The 13,893-nt window shown below is 58.8% G+C and overlaps 1 protein-coding gene across 3 annotated transcripts in view; it reads left to right on the forward strand.

The window, feature by feature from the left end:
• The first annotated feature begins 2,098 nt into the window (after positions 1-2,098).
• The window catches only part of SATB2 (SATB homeobox 2), a 137,849-nt gene continuing 126,054 nt past the window's right edge, over positions 2,099-13,893 (forward strand). Inside the window, exons 1-3 of one of the 3 annotated variants that reach the window (XM_021555445.3) lie at positions 2,099-2,271; positions 8,202-8,280; positions 11,869-12,087. In XM_021555445.3, coding sequence (XP_021411120.1) covers positions 11,919-12,087 — 169 coding nt within the window. In that variant the 5' untranslated portion in view covers positions 2,099-2,271; positions 8,202-8,280; positions 11,869-11,918. Of the gene's footprint in view, positions 2,272-8,201; positions 8,281-11,282; positions 11,390-11,868; positions 12,088-13,143; positions 13,366-13,893 lie in introns of those variants that run through there. The other 2 variants (XM_021555443.2, XM_021555447.2) reach the window with 2 other exon arrangements.

Here is a 13,893-nt window from a genome sequence, read left to right on the forward strand (position 1 = left end):
ATACCGATGCTGTCATAGCCTCCCAGAGGCAGGCTGAGGAGGCCGAGGGCAACTGACGGCGCTAGCAATGTTGCTCGCACTCTCCCATCCAGTTACAAGCATCGGCCTTTGCAGGCAGAGTCGACACGCTATAAATAGTAGAGGCAACGTCTGGGGAGGCCAGGAAGAGTCCACACGAGGGAGAGGGAGTACACGGGGAGAGTGGGAAGGTCCCGTGCCCCGGGCACTTGACAGGATCGGTCCACCGGCCTGATGGCGCTCCGTAGTCGTGACCTGAGGAGTGCCAGGGGGAGGCTGCCTCGGTGCCCGGGTTCAGCCCTTCGGCCATACACAGGTGCAGTTGGGTACCTATCTGCAGGAGCTGGGGATGGACCCTCTCCCGTGGGCCGCGTTGTGGCGGCGTGCGAAGGGAAGGGTGCGGAAAGCCCGGCTCGTCCAAGGGAAACGATGGCGGGAACAAGCGGCGCTCAAGCGGGCCGTGTCTGCGCCCCGGCCCATACCCTTGGGCCACTCCTGACCCTCTCCTCCTGCCTGACGCCAAGTACAAGCGGGGCGGAGGGTCACTGCCGGCACCGAAAGGGCAAGAGTCGCCTCCAGCCCTGTGTATCGCTGGTGCTGGCCTCTGGCCGGGACGCGGACACGGCACCTGCCGCCCTGCCCTGGTCCGGTTCCCGCGGGCAGTCGTGTCGCGCCAGTGCCGCCGAGAGTCGCCGGATGCTACTAACACTTCCCTGCCGAAGTGACAGGAGCAGGTCCATCCTCTCCCCATATCGTAGGAGTCGAATCCCGGCTCCACCTGCGTGGAGGCTTCCCCGTCAGTCCGATGCCTGACGAAGCTCAGTGTCCCCTCCTTTCTTATTGCGGCAAGTCGGCGGGGCTGTGGGCTCCCGCCAGTAGGAGCAGCAGTGACTGCCTGGGAAGGGATCGCTGCCCGTCTCACCGCCAGGCTGGCGAGGACTCAGCTCGTCTTGAGACTGGCCCGCGTGGGTGCCTGGAGCTCTGGGAGTGGATCAAGCAGGGCTGGAGCCGCCGGGGCGCGGGGTGCCGTCAGCTCGCCCCTCCGAGGCGTGAGCTTCGCTCGCGTCTAGGCGCCCACTTGCGGTCCCTCAATCGGTCAGTCCTGTAAAATTACTCGGGGCTGACCGTCAGGGAGCCCGGGCTCTCTTGAAAGCGACTTAGGAAAAGCAGAGGACTGAGAAACTTTGAGAAAGTTGGGCGAATTCGTCCCTTTTCTGTGAGGGGAAACTAAAAAGCCGCACGCCATGACCCCCTCTTGAATGAGAGCACGCACGGGAACCGCTGCAACTCCGCCTTGTCCTGGCTGCGGAGGGAGATGCTGCAGACCGAGAAATCCCGCCGTATCTCGTTTAAAATAGGTTGATACAAAGTAAAGACGCTAACAAACAGGCTTTCCCCGGTAAACACGCGCAAAGACGCCTCAGAAATCGGGAGGCTGCCGTTGTTTATGTCCATCTTAGTGAAGAGGGTGTGCAGAACTATTCCCAGGGACAGAACAAATACCTGCTAAGAACCAAAGGCGCCAGGAGTTGTCGCACAAATTAATTGATTCCGTAATCGCTAGGGCTATAACACCTTATTTATGATAAAGCATGTGACACAATCTTCAAAATGTGGTAGCTCCATGTTACCACCTCTTTATTACTTATACAAGCTAATAGGTAAAGTGACTTTCACCTTCTTTACTTGAAGGAGACACAAAGAAGCAGACAGGTAATTCCGCGCTGCTAATTATTGTGATGTGATGGGTAGGGAAGGGAGAGGTTGTAGTGGAAAATGGAAGACCGATTATGAAATCTCGTAGTTTAGCTAGTAGTGACCATCTCAGACCTCATGATTATTTTTTCTTAAACTGCAGGTGCCAATATGTTAGAAAATCTGGCACCTTATCTACCAGCGAGTGAACCCGTTTATTCTGTCCGAAAGCATGATTTGATAACAGACAACCTTTTTTTTTTTTTTTTTTTTTTTTTTCCCTGTGACTGATTTGAATTCTCGCCTAAATGTTAGCGTTTAAAATTGACTGTTTAGCTGTTGCGCTTCAGGGTGTGGAGAGAGGGAAGCGGTAGCTCTCTCGCTCGCTCCTGGGTTCTGCGGTACCGAGAAAGATCGCACTCAGTGCCGACAGCGGAGCGCGGAATTTTGCCGTCTGCCGCGGTGAAGTTGCGGTAGTGTTGCAGTTCCGCTTGTGTGAGGCTTGCCAGGCGTAAGGCAAAAAGTGTCCCGTATACAAAACGATCAGAATATTTACAGGTAATTGTGACTGTCAAATACTTCGTTGCGTTGACAAAGCGCAGAGATCTTGGAGCGTTTCGTCTTTCGGGGGGTGGGAGGTTGCGGGGGATTGGGACCCCTGCGAGGGGCAGCGGCGCGGGCCCGTTCGGCCGGGGAACTGGGGGGCTTCTGGATCCCAGCGAAACGCGGGCAAGGAGGAAATAACAGTGTCTTCCCGCAGAGACGGTGTGGCTGAAGGGCTCTTCCTGGGGCAGAAGTGCAGCGGTTCATGGAACAGAGTAAGTGAGAGCTGCTGTCCCCACTGGGGACAAGCTCTCTTATTAGATGCTGATTTAGTTGGAGCGATTCCGTGACGGGGAGCACACGAGCATTGCGTCTGCTCTAGTTTTATAATGGGATTTCAAACGGTGGATAATTCTCACCCGTCCTTTTACAAACCTGAAATTTGTCACGGGAGCGCGCTGGCTGCGCGCAGGCCGGTGGCCCCTCCGGCGGAGGGGGGCGGGGGGAGAGGGGGCAGGGCGGCCGGGGGAGACCCAAGGGCTGGAGGAAGAAGAGACTTTCGGTGGAATTGCTCTCGCTGCTTGACAGCGGTGCTTGGCGACGGTGGTGCCTTGCCTGGGCACGGTGGCCGCACAGCTAGCGAGGCCGTACTGCAGGGCTGGGAGGTGGCAGTCCCCGCCGGCGGCCGAGCACTTGCTTCCGGCCCCTTCTGCGCCCTGCTTGCTTCTAAGGAACCGGGCAGGCGTGTCATGGAGACAGCCTCGTCAGAGACTGTGGAAGCAGAGGGGGATCAGCTCCGCGGACCGCAGAGGGCGAAAGGCGGGCAGGCTCAGGGTAGAGTCCCCAGTTCCCAGCTGCCCCATCGTATCTGCTTCATAGGCTTCTGCCTCGTTCCGCCGCATCGAGAAGACACGTCCAGGCTGAAGGACGCTGCCTTGGCAAGGCTACTGGGGCAGTCTCGGGCGGCGGGCCATGTCTTGGCCATCCTGTAAGGTGCTGGGAGCAGACGGACAGCCCCGAACCCCCGAAGGGGCTCTTTCATGGGCCAAGCAGGAACTCGAGCCCCCGAAACTCTTTTTAAATGTTGGCACATATTGCCTGGCAAAGTTTTGAGGTCGCAGGAAAAGACGATAGGATTGTTTGCAAGAGGAAAAGCGACAGGATTTGGCCCTTTCCTGCCCCTGGACCCCATGTGTGACCCCTCTTCAGAGAGCGCTTTGCTGAGCGCCTTAGGTAGCAGCACAGGGCTTGCGAAAGCCTAAAAAGACTGAGCGTTATTGTCAGCTTTTCATTTGCGGTGATTCCGCCAGGGACAAGCCAAGTTCGTGGCGGAGCTGGGAGAATCAGGGCTACCTTCTTTCAGAAGCCAGGCTACGGGGTATTTGCGGCTCGTGTGTGTTAGGATGGGTTTCCTCTATTTGTGCAACGGCGTTTTCAGCCTTTATAGTTCAGTAAACCACTGTTTATCCTCACTTGAAATCCCCTTCACTGTCTGCCCTTTTTTCCTAAGTAGATCCACAGCCTTCAGTTACTTGCAGAGAAAACTCTAAGTCTTCAGCCGGGCACCCCAGCTGCCGGCCGGGCTGTTTTGTCACAGGCTGCCCTGCCTTTGGTTTCAGCCTAACGGCGGGGAGCGAGGGTGAGAGTTGGGAGCTGGCACCGGGGCCCCGTGCGGTCCCGTCACGGCTCTGCTCCCTTGAGCACCATTTCGCATGGCAGGAGCCGGCGAGAGCTGCTGCCTTGTGCCGCAGAGCAGAGGGTTATCCCTAAGCATATACTGAAGTTTTAATTAAAACGGGCATACGCACATAAGAGTATCTGTTGAAAGGCAAAGTTTGGATTTAGGAGAAAATCGCACCCTGCCCTGTCCAAAGGACGGTCGCTAATGAGCACCGTGTCCCGAGCACGGCGGGGCTAGGGCTGAGCTCGGCCCCTTGGGAAGCTCACGGGCAGGGGGCTTCTGGTTCTGTTGAGGTCTTTACTCGCATCTGGTCTCCACCGGCCGTAGGAACTCGGGAGAGCGCTTGAGCCTTTGTGAGGCGATGGTGTCCAACCTGGCGGGTGATGTTTTGCTTCTAGGTTGGAGCCTGGCGGGGCAGCAAGAATGCTATCTAGCTAATTTACGTAAATCGTTGTAATTAAAACGATTCGTGCCTCGGGGTACGAGTCCTCAGCCCTGTACGCTCGGCAGGTCCTGCAGAGCTCTGCCATCACTCGTTCTCACTCCCGGCGAGAGGGCGGTTGGAAGGGAAGAGCGGGCTTCCCTGGCACCGTGCGTCCCGTAGGCACATTAGGGGTGTAAAGGCAGGCGCAGGGCTGCCTCCCGGGCCGAGGGTGGCGGCTCTGTGCTGCCGCACCTTCCCGCATTCGTTCACGCCGCAGCTCGGGCAGTGCGCGGCAGGCGGAACGCTCGTTTCCCGTCCTGGCGCCTCTCGGCGCTTCACCTCGGGGTGAAGCGGGGGACGCCGCCCGGCCCGGGGCTAACGGCACTGGAGTGGCCTGAGGCTGCGACCAAGGAGCAGCCGCAGTTGGTGCTCGGGTGGAGGGGCTTGTTGGTTACTTCTCTCTTGGATCTGGGGAACTTTCCTAAATTGCAACGAAGGTGGCAAAACTGTTCCTTCATTTCCAGCTATAAGCTGCTAATTTGAAGGAAAAGAGCCACAGAGCACAAACGCTTCGGTCTGTGCTCTCTGCTCCTGACAGTTTACAAATCTAAACAGAACTATTTTAAAGAAGCCATGTACTACTGAAGAATCTCGAAGTCTGCTAAGGTGAGGTGGGTCGATGAGCTTGATACGTGACGGAGGAAATCCCTTGCGGTTAGCATTGCAGCGTGTGATTGCGGGAAAGTGCAAGCTCAGGGCCAAAGGGAAAGCCAAGATCTGTAGACGTGTGCGAGGAACACGGGGAAGCTGCAGACCGTAGTGAGGAGCCGGAGGGCAGGATAGAGCCTAGCAAGACTCCGGCAGCGGCCGGCTCAACCCCGCACCAGGCATCCAGCCGGCCCGGCCTGCCGGTGAGCTCCGCTCCCTGCGCCCGCCTCCGCCGGGCTGCGCTGCCTCCTGGACACCGAAATACGATCTAATAGCGTATTACGTGCTACTCGGCTCCAGCAGTCTTTCCCTTCCCTGTATACGTCTAGCTGTAGCGATTGCTTCTCTGTTGTCCGCAGCTCCTTCTCCATATAAACCAGCGTTAACAGCAGAAGGCTCATTAATAAAACCACTGGGGGGAAGGATGGAAGCGCGGGTAGGTCTGCAGAGATACTGCTGTCCCGAAACCCTTTGGTCGGAGCTCGGACGCCATGAAGACGCTTTGGGTTTTTTAAAAATTATTTTTGTTAATCCAGTGGCACAGCACGAACGAGCCGCGTAGATCCCGAAGGGGTTGGAGGCAGCCGGCGGTGCTCAGGGGATGCAGAGCCGGCTCCCGCGGGGCCGAGGCGTTTGCCGCGGAGCCGAGGAACTTGCCAGGCTGCCCGGCAACCGCCGCGCTCCCCCTCTGCACAGCCGCCGTTTTAGGCTTGGGTTGCAAGGGGAAAGCAGCGGCTTGTGGCTGGGAAAGGACGATGGCCAGCGCCGTGCTCCCGCCGGCACTGTCGGCTGGAGCCAGATCTTTCCCCTCGAAGTGCTGCGGGCAGAGCTGGGCTCCTCCCGCCATTGGGCTCAAGGACATTTTCGTTTCATTTCGGCTTCTCGTGAACTTGACGCCGAAATCGCGGTAGTGCAGAGGGACGAGAACCCCTCCTTACGGCGGCAGGGTTAGATGGCTCGGCCCCGACAGCGAGCGCTCGATGGCGGAGCCACCCCGCAGAGGCGGCCTGGCTCCTCGGCTGCCCAGCGCCTTTCCCGGACTGCGAGGGGACGCGAAGAGGGCGCGGCTGGGCAGGAGGTCGGTCCTTACCCGCTGCCCATCGCCGGTTTGCCTGTGCCACCGCTCTGCCCGGGCCGGGCCGCGGGCTAGGAGAAGGTGTCGGAGCCTCGACGGCATGTGGTGCGGCGGGCAAGGTGGCAGGGCGGAGCGGCGCTGGAAGGGCCGAGGGCGCAGCGGAGGGCGGCGGGAGGGGCCCGCTCGGCCCCGCGGCAGGTGCTGCGCCGTGCCCGCACCGCCGGGGCCGCGGGCGGGAGAGAGCAGCGGCCGCCTCGAGCTGCGCCGGCGCCAGTGCCCGCGCGATGGCGCTGTGCAAAGGGAAGGCACCGGGACGGGTCGGGCGGGTGGTCCCGGCCGCGGTCCGCAGGAGCGGCCGTGGGCTCGGCTCCCGCCACGATGGAGCCCGGGACAAGCGGAGACACCGCAACCTTCGCCCGTGGGATCCGCTCGTCCCTCTCCTCCTGACCCGGCATCCTGGCAGTGCGGACTACAGCCGCCGCCCCGAAGGGACCCAGAGCTGCCTCGCCGGTGCTGGGGGCCATCCCGCTCTCAGTCCGCCGGCCGCTGTGGCCTCGTGGCAGCCCGGGACCTCTGCCCTTCGAGGCAGTGCCCGCGGGCGGTGGGCCGGTGTCCCCCGGGACCCTAGCGTGCGGCGCCGGGGACCTCACTTCGGCCCGGGCCTCAGCGCTCAGCCCCGGCCGAACCTCGCGGTGAGGCTGTCGTCCCGCGGGCGCCGCGGCCCCTGGGAAGTACCGAGTGGAAGGGGGAGAAAGCAGCAGGCGAGGAGAGCACGGCAGATCCTGCCACGGGGAGAGCCACGGGGGCCGGCTCTCGGCCCGGCCGTGGGGCGAGAACTGCCCCGGCCCGGGGGGCAGCATCGCGGGCAGCGGAGGCCCGGGAGGTCGCCACAGCCCCGGCTGTAGCCGCCCGCTTCTGAAGCCGTGTGAGCTGCGATCGCTTCCATGCGTTTTGGCTTTAAAAGCGGTAGTTAATCAAAACCAAACCTTTCCAAGGAGGTGTTTTTGTTCAAAATTTTTTGGTAATCAACGACTGAAGGGGTCCGCAAACTTCACTAACAAGGAGCACTGGGTACTCGGAGCGCATCCACTCCTGCTCCCATCAGAGTGAGAGAGTAGAAAATTCTCGTACCGGAGTTCGTGATAGAAAAAGAAAAATAGGTTATTAATATTATTGATATTTTTTAATAGTTGGTTTTTTAATTGTGACATTGAAGACGGGTGAGGAAAGCAATGGGAAATAATAATATTTTCTTTCCAGTGGAAATAAGGAAAGCGTTTGTAATTCGAAACAGAGAGAAAAGTCTTTTATTGGGAAAAATCTGTAGAAGAAAAACAAGCATCGTACTTCATAAAATCTGTATAAATTAAGTGATGTTTACAAAACAGAAGTTACCAAACAACATTTATACGAACTCGGTTACGTTTCCCTCGGTTTCACTAACAAGCCCCTTTGCTTCCGTGTCAAAATTTTCAAATTATTACGGCTCCCGATTTCAAAGTTATTTTCTCTGAGTATTTTATGTAAACATTCAGTTTATAAATACGGACTAAACACATATTCGGTAATCCTGATAATCCAGTGAACACGGAAATGAGAAACCAGCAGCCGGTGGAGAAAAAAACGAAAGCAACAGAAAGGTACAGGGGATTCATTGCAAATGAAGCAATCGCTACATATATATTTAAATGTATTTAATTGTATGCATTATTCAAATGCCCTTCTGACTAGTTCAATAATTTACAATCGATAGTTTTCCTAAAAACTTTATAAAATATTTACACTTAATAAAATATTAATCGATTAACAAGCCAGTTGTACTCTTATAGGAGCTTTACTAAAGTCCTGTAATCGTGCTGTCACCACACGTCTTCGCTGTTAAGGAAAGGATCACTGACAAAATGTAAATGAAGATCTTCAGACGGTGGTGTTTATAAAATACCTCATTAATGGGCTTGGATTGAGTCTCTCCATCCATCCACATCATCAGATATAATAATAGTAACGAATCAGACAGGGAAGATCCTGGCTAAACCATTGGCATTTTTTTTTTCCAGAAGTACTGAAGTCCTAAATCACCAATTCTTCTAACTTTCTGGCCAGTGATCCGCGGGCATTCGTAGTTCAACATCAAAGGTAAGAACAAAACATTATTCAGTTATTCAATAGCTGGCGGAAAACGTTAACTTCAATGTAAGAACGTTAACTTCCATACTGCTGAGCTTTATAAAATTTGGCGGGGGGCGGAAGGCGATGGGGGGGGGGGGGGGGGGGGGAAAGGGAGAAAAGTTAGATCGGGTTGTTTAAAAAGAAAACAGAGTTCTCCAAACTTTGAGGCTCGTTTGTGAGAGGGAAAGCAGACCTGGCTGGCGGCAGCCGCCGCGCTCCCTTCTCCGCTGCCGGCGCGTTCCCGGTACCGCCGCTCGCTTCTCCGACCGCTCCCGGGGTCCCGGCCCTGGCGGTATCCCGGCGCCCCCCCCCTCCTCCCCCGCTCTCGGCCTTCCGTTGTTCCCCGTATCTTCTCTGGCTACCCCCGACTTCAGCCGGCGATGGGACGCGGCTCCCACCCGCGTTCACGGTTTGCTGTCCCGGGGCAAGGCTGGCACCGCGTCCAGACTTCGCCGGCGGGCTCCCCTGCCCCTGCTGAGGCGGGGAGAGATACGAGTGCCTCGGCCGAGGCAGGGAAAGCCGCACTTGGCACTGCTTTTCGGGGCCGGCCCGGAGGTCGGATGTGGAACGAAGGGATGATTTCTCTTACCCTGCCCGGGAATCCGCTGCTTCTCCCGGCACTATTCTCAGGGGCGGTCCGGATCTCACCGGGACACCCGAGCGCTCGGCGGGCGGGTGGGCTGTCGCTGCCACTCGAAGGGAAGGAGGGGCGCAGCGGGACCGGCGGCAGCCGATCTCCTGTGAGGACCTGACCCTCCTCCAAACCCCGAGGCAGCACTGGGACGGCTGCATGCGGGCACGGGGCAACCACTGCTGCCCACCCTACTGTCTCCGGGCGCTTACGGGAAGAACGAAGATCCGTCACCAGGGCTGTCCGGTGGCCGTCACGCTCCCGCAGGTCCCCAGTGTCGCCGTGCCCGGGACAGGGGGCTCCGCTCCCCACTAACCCCCCTTTTTTTTGACCCTCCGGCGCCACCGTAAAAGACAGAGCTCTTAAGGGAGCACGGCGGGGAGGGCGGCGCCGCGCAGGGAGCCAGCCGCGGACGGGCGGCAGGGGAGGCGGAGGAGGAGGGTGTCGGGGCAATTTGGGTGCCCACCGCCGCCGCCTGTTTCCCCGCTGCCCGTCCGCCGCTCGCCCCCCGCGCCAGAAGGGATTCCCTCGATCCACCTTAACGTGGGTCTCGTTCCGCCGCCGGGCGGGCGGCGAGGGCTCGGCGGCGCGGGGCCGCCGGCTCATTCCCCCGCGCCCCCCGGGCCGGGCAGGGGGCGCTGCGGGTCCTCGGGGCGCCCGCGGGGCATGGCCCCGCCGGGAGACGCGCCCACACCGCCGCCGGCCACCGGGAGCGGCGCGGTGCACCTTGCATCAGAGAGAGAGAGGACTGCCTGCCTGCCGATGATCGCTCGCCGCCCCGGGACTGGTGAGGGGCTCGATCCCGCCCCGCTGCGACTTCCCGGCCGGAGCTTTGCCCGCACCGCTGGCTGCACTTAGATAGCGCTGTCATGCCCTACCCGGAGCTCCGCTATTAAATAATTTAGCGGCGGCAGCAGCGGCGCTTCCCTGCCCGCTCGTCACCTTCTCCCGGCCCCCGCCATCAATTATTCAGGACCACCCCGGTAACTGCCTGGAGCCGGGCGCAGAGAACAGGGCGACGGCGGGGCCCTACCTGGGGCCGGTCGCAGGCTCTTGGAGGCCTGGAGGAAGCGCGACCGGCCCTCGGGGCGGCAGCCCCCACCGCGCCGCGAAAAGTTACTGTCGCCTCGCCCCGGCGGAGAGAGGTTGCGGGAGGATCCCCGCCGTCGGTTGTTTCCCAGGGGAACGGGGGTGGGGGGCGGGTGGCAGGAGGCGGCGAGCCCGCACGGGCTGCATCGGACCAACCCGAGCGTCTGGACTGAATGCCGGTGGCAGCTTTGCTCCTCCTCGGTCGGTCCGGTGTCCCCAACTCCCACTTCCCCACCATCCGCCCCCCCGCCCTTCCCCTTCTTCCCGGCTCCTCCTCCTCTCCTTCCCTCTCAGCCCTCCTCCAGCCCGACTGCCCCTGCCCTTGCGCCTTTCTGCCCTGGGTCTCTCCTGTCACCACCGCGTCGCCTGCCACGCTTCCCCTTCCCCACCCAGCCTGCCCTACGCCCTCCCTTCGCGTGGCACTGCACTCCTTTTTCGCGTGCGAGATGTATTATTTATTTATTGGTGTTTAATTTCCTGCCAGGTGGGTTTCTGCCTCCCACCCGTGCGCGCAGCAGGGCCGGGGCTCTGCGGGGCGGGCCGGGCCGGGCCGGGAGGAGGTGGGCTGCTGCGTGCCCGTCTGTGCCCGATTCCGAGGTAGCAGCGAGACTTGATTTTTGCGGGGGAGCGGGGAGGGGGAGGGGTGTCAAGGCGAGGAGGGGTGGCGATGTTTGGGATGCACAGCCCTGGGACGGGAACGCCGCGCAGACAGACAGGCAGACACACACACACAGGCGTGCACATACACCAAACCCGAAAGCAAGGACAACCCCAAAAAGGAGTCACTTTGCCTCGATGACTCAACGCAACTAATAACCGTTTCTCTGCTCTCTGTGGCAAGTCCCTCCTGCCGCTGCTGTCGTTGGCAGAGGAGGGAGCGATTGAAAGTGACACACGGGGGGCCGCCGCCGCCACTTCTCCGCGCCGCAAGGCACTCGCCGCCGCCGCGGAGCCCGGGAGAGCGGCGCTCCCTCCTCTTCTCCTGCCCCTGTTTCTCCCGGTATTGATTTTCTCCGCTGAAGGTGTGAGAAGTCGTCTCCCTTTCCCTTCTCTTCTGCGCCGCAGCCGACGGCCCTACGCCTCCCCGCCCCCTCGTCCCGACCTCTCCGCTCCGCTCGCCACCCGGGACCCTCCGGGACGGGGCTCTACCCTTGCCGCCCCGCGGGAAACCGCCCCGGCCCCGCCGCCTCAGCACCCCCAGAGGAGGGCGAGGAAGGGGCTGGGGGTGGGGGGAAGGAGTAGAAGCGAAGAACGCAGCGTGGGAGAAGGAAACAAGAAAACTTTCCACCCTGGATTCTCTACTTCTGATCCATGGACAGAGCCCAACTCAGCCAACTTACAGACAGGCTATAAGCAGTAAGTACAGCGGCAGCTCGCGGCAGCCGCTCGCTGTAGGCTTTCTCGCCAGCAGCCGGCTACTCCGTGGCTGCACAGCTGGCCGGCGCGGGGGGGCCGTGCCAGCGGGGCCGTCTGGACTGGCAGCCTCTTCCCTGCGGCCCCCGGGGGAGGGCCGGGACTACAGCCGGACCCGGGGCGCAGCACCTGGCTGCAGCAGGCGGCTGGGCTGCTTGCCTGCTGAGCGCGATGGGAACCGGGGCGCAGCGCTGCTTGCCCCCGCCCGCGGCAGGTTGGCACCGGGCGGGTGAGGCGAACCGCTCGCCTCCAGCGGGGCCGGCTCTGGCGGCGGGAGCGGGGCGGCATCGCACCCGGCCGCTACTCGCCCGGCTTCACGGAGCTGAGCCGCTCCGGAGACGCGCATCGGGGGCCCGGCCGGGTGAGCGGGGCCCGGTAATGGCCCGCGGCCACTGAAGCGCTCCTTGTTTCTCTCGCCCTAGGTCCGTGCTCCTTCTACTGCGACCTCCCAGCGGGAGCAGCGTCCCCGAGCATGGAGCGGAGGAGCGAGAGCCCCTGCCTGCGGGACAGCCCCGACAGAGGCAGCGGCAGCCCCGATGTCAAAGGGCCTCCTCCCGGGAAGGTGGCCAGGCTGGAGCAGAACGGCAGCCCCATGGGCACCCGCGGGAGGCCCAACGGCGCCGTCACCAAGCCCGTGGGAGGTAACCGTGCGGCCGCGCTCGCGGCGGCCCCGCCGTCCGGGGCGCGCAGGGCGGCGGGGCCGGTGTGGCGGGTGGGCAGGCACCGTGCGTGGAGGGGCCGGCAGGTCCGAGTGGCAGCTGGAGGGCTGCTGCCCGCTTTCCCGGGCAAGCATTTGGCTGCTCGGCACCGCTGCGGTGATGGGGATCCGTGGAAAGGCTTGGACCGGGAGTGCGGCGCGCAGCCCTCCGGCTTTAGGAGGCCGCCTGCCGAAAGAGGCCACGCCGGGCCGGGCTCTGGCCGGGCAGCTCTCAAAAGGCGAGGGCTGATCCTGCCGGAGGGCAGCGGGATGAGAGCGTGTCCTGCGCTCGGCGCTTTTTTTGGTGCGGATTGCCCTGGGGCAGCCCGCGGGCATCCCCCTGCCCGCCGGCGCTCCCGCAGGGCACGGCAGCGGCCGGGCAGCGGGCCTGGGCAGCGCCTGTGGCTGCGTTGCGGACGGTCGGGCAGCCTGCACGGCTGCAGGTGACACCAGCTAGGTGCGTTAACACCCACCGTCGCAGCTTGAAGAATAGGGTCACCAGGGTGGGAGAAATGGTAGCGCTTATGGTTGTATTTTGGGATTTTATTTTTCTTTCGGTAAGTAGCATTTTGTAGCAGTTGTTGTAAAAGAGGATAGGGCATGTGTAAGGTTCAGCTCTTTCAGAAAATATATTGATCATTAGTTTTGCAGTTTTCCTGCATTTCTGTAGAATACTTAATATTTATTACTTTGCTATCAAGTTGCTGGTCAGTTTTGTATTAAGAGCATGTTAAGTGCGTGATTACTTTTTTCCCTCCTTTTGTTCCAAGCAGATAAACTTTCCAGTCACTTATTTTAAATGCCTTTTTTTCCTCTTAACTGTGATGCTGTCGTGTTTAAGACAGTGCAGCTGCATGTTAGGAAAAAAATATATTTAAAAATCTTGAAATTAACCAGATGTTGTGAGCAGAATACTGCAGGAAAGGCCACCAATAACTTTACCTTAAAAAAACCTCTGTATTTGTGTTTTAGAATGAGCAGAGCGGTAACACATAATTGTAGTTGTTTATACACAAGGAGTTTGTGTAACTGGGGTTTCGAGAGATGCATTGAAATGGTCGTCACATGACTCTGTATTGCGTGAGGTTTATTTAGCGATTTTACCATTAGATGCTTGTTTTAGACCTCTTTGGCTCAATAGGCTTCCTAATTGCTGAAGTTTGCTAAGGAGCTGCAGATTTTTCTTTAAAAGCGTAGGATTCATTTATATACCTAATGAAGGGTAAGAGAGCTCACTAGTTTTTTATGTTTCTATATATTTAGTTTTTAATCCTCTTCTCTGTGCTCTTCCAATGTATGGAAAAAGAAGAAACAGCTTTGCAGTGAAAGACTTGCAATACTACTCCACTTAGGTATTGGTGAAGAAATAATTTGTTGAATAGTTATTAAAAGGAACTAGTTAAATCACATAAAAAGTAGCATATGTAGTTTTACATACCTTTTTCAAGACTTGGGCATTAAAGCTTCTTGATTTTTAAAGGAATGTTAGAATTAGAGCTGAAGTATTTTTCCTTGGGGCTTTTATAGAAATATACTTTAAGAGAACTCTTTTAAATGTTTTGGAATATATGTTTGCTTTCTAGTTGCAGCTGTATTATCCAAGAGAAATTCAGGAGCTTTTATAGTTACATTGCTGGTTCAGCCTGAATCTGGCCTGTTAAGCTGTGGAAAATTTCTTCCACTTAAGAAAAAGACTTTAACTTCTGAAAGCAAACTTTTAAGACCCTCAGTTTTCATTCATTACTCTCCA

Source organism: Lonchura striata, chromosome 8 (assembly GCF_046129695.1).
Source record: "Lonchura striata isolate bLonStr1 chromosome 8, bLonStr1.mat, whole genome shotgun sequence".
NCBI classification, from domain to species: Eukaryota; Metazoa; Chordata; class Aves; order Passeriformes; family Estrildidae; genus Lonchura; species Lonchura striata.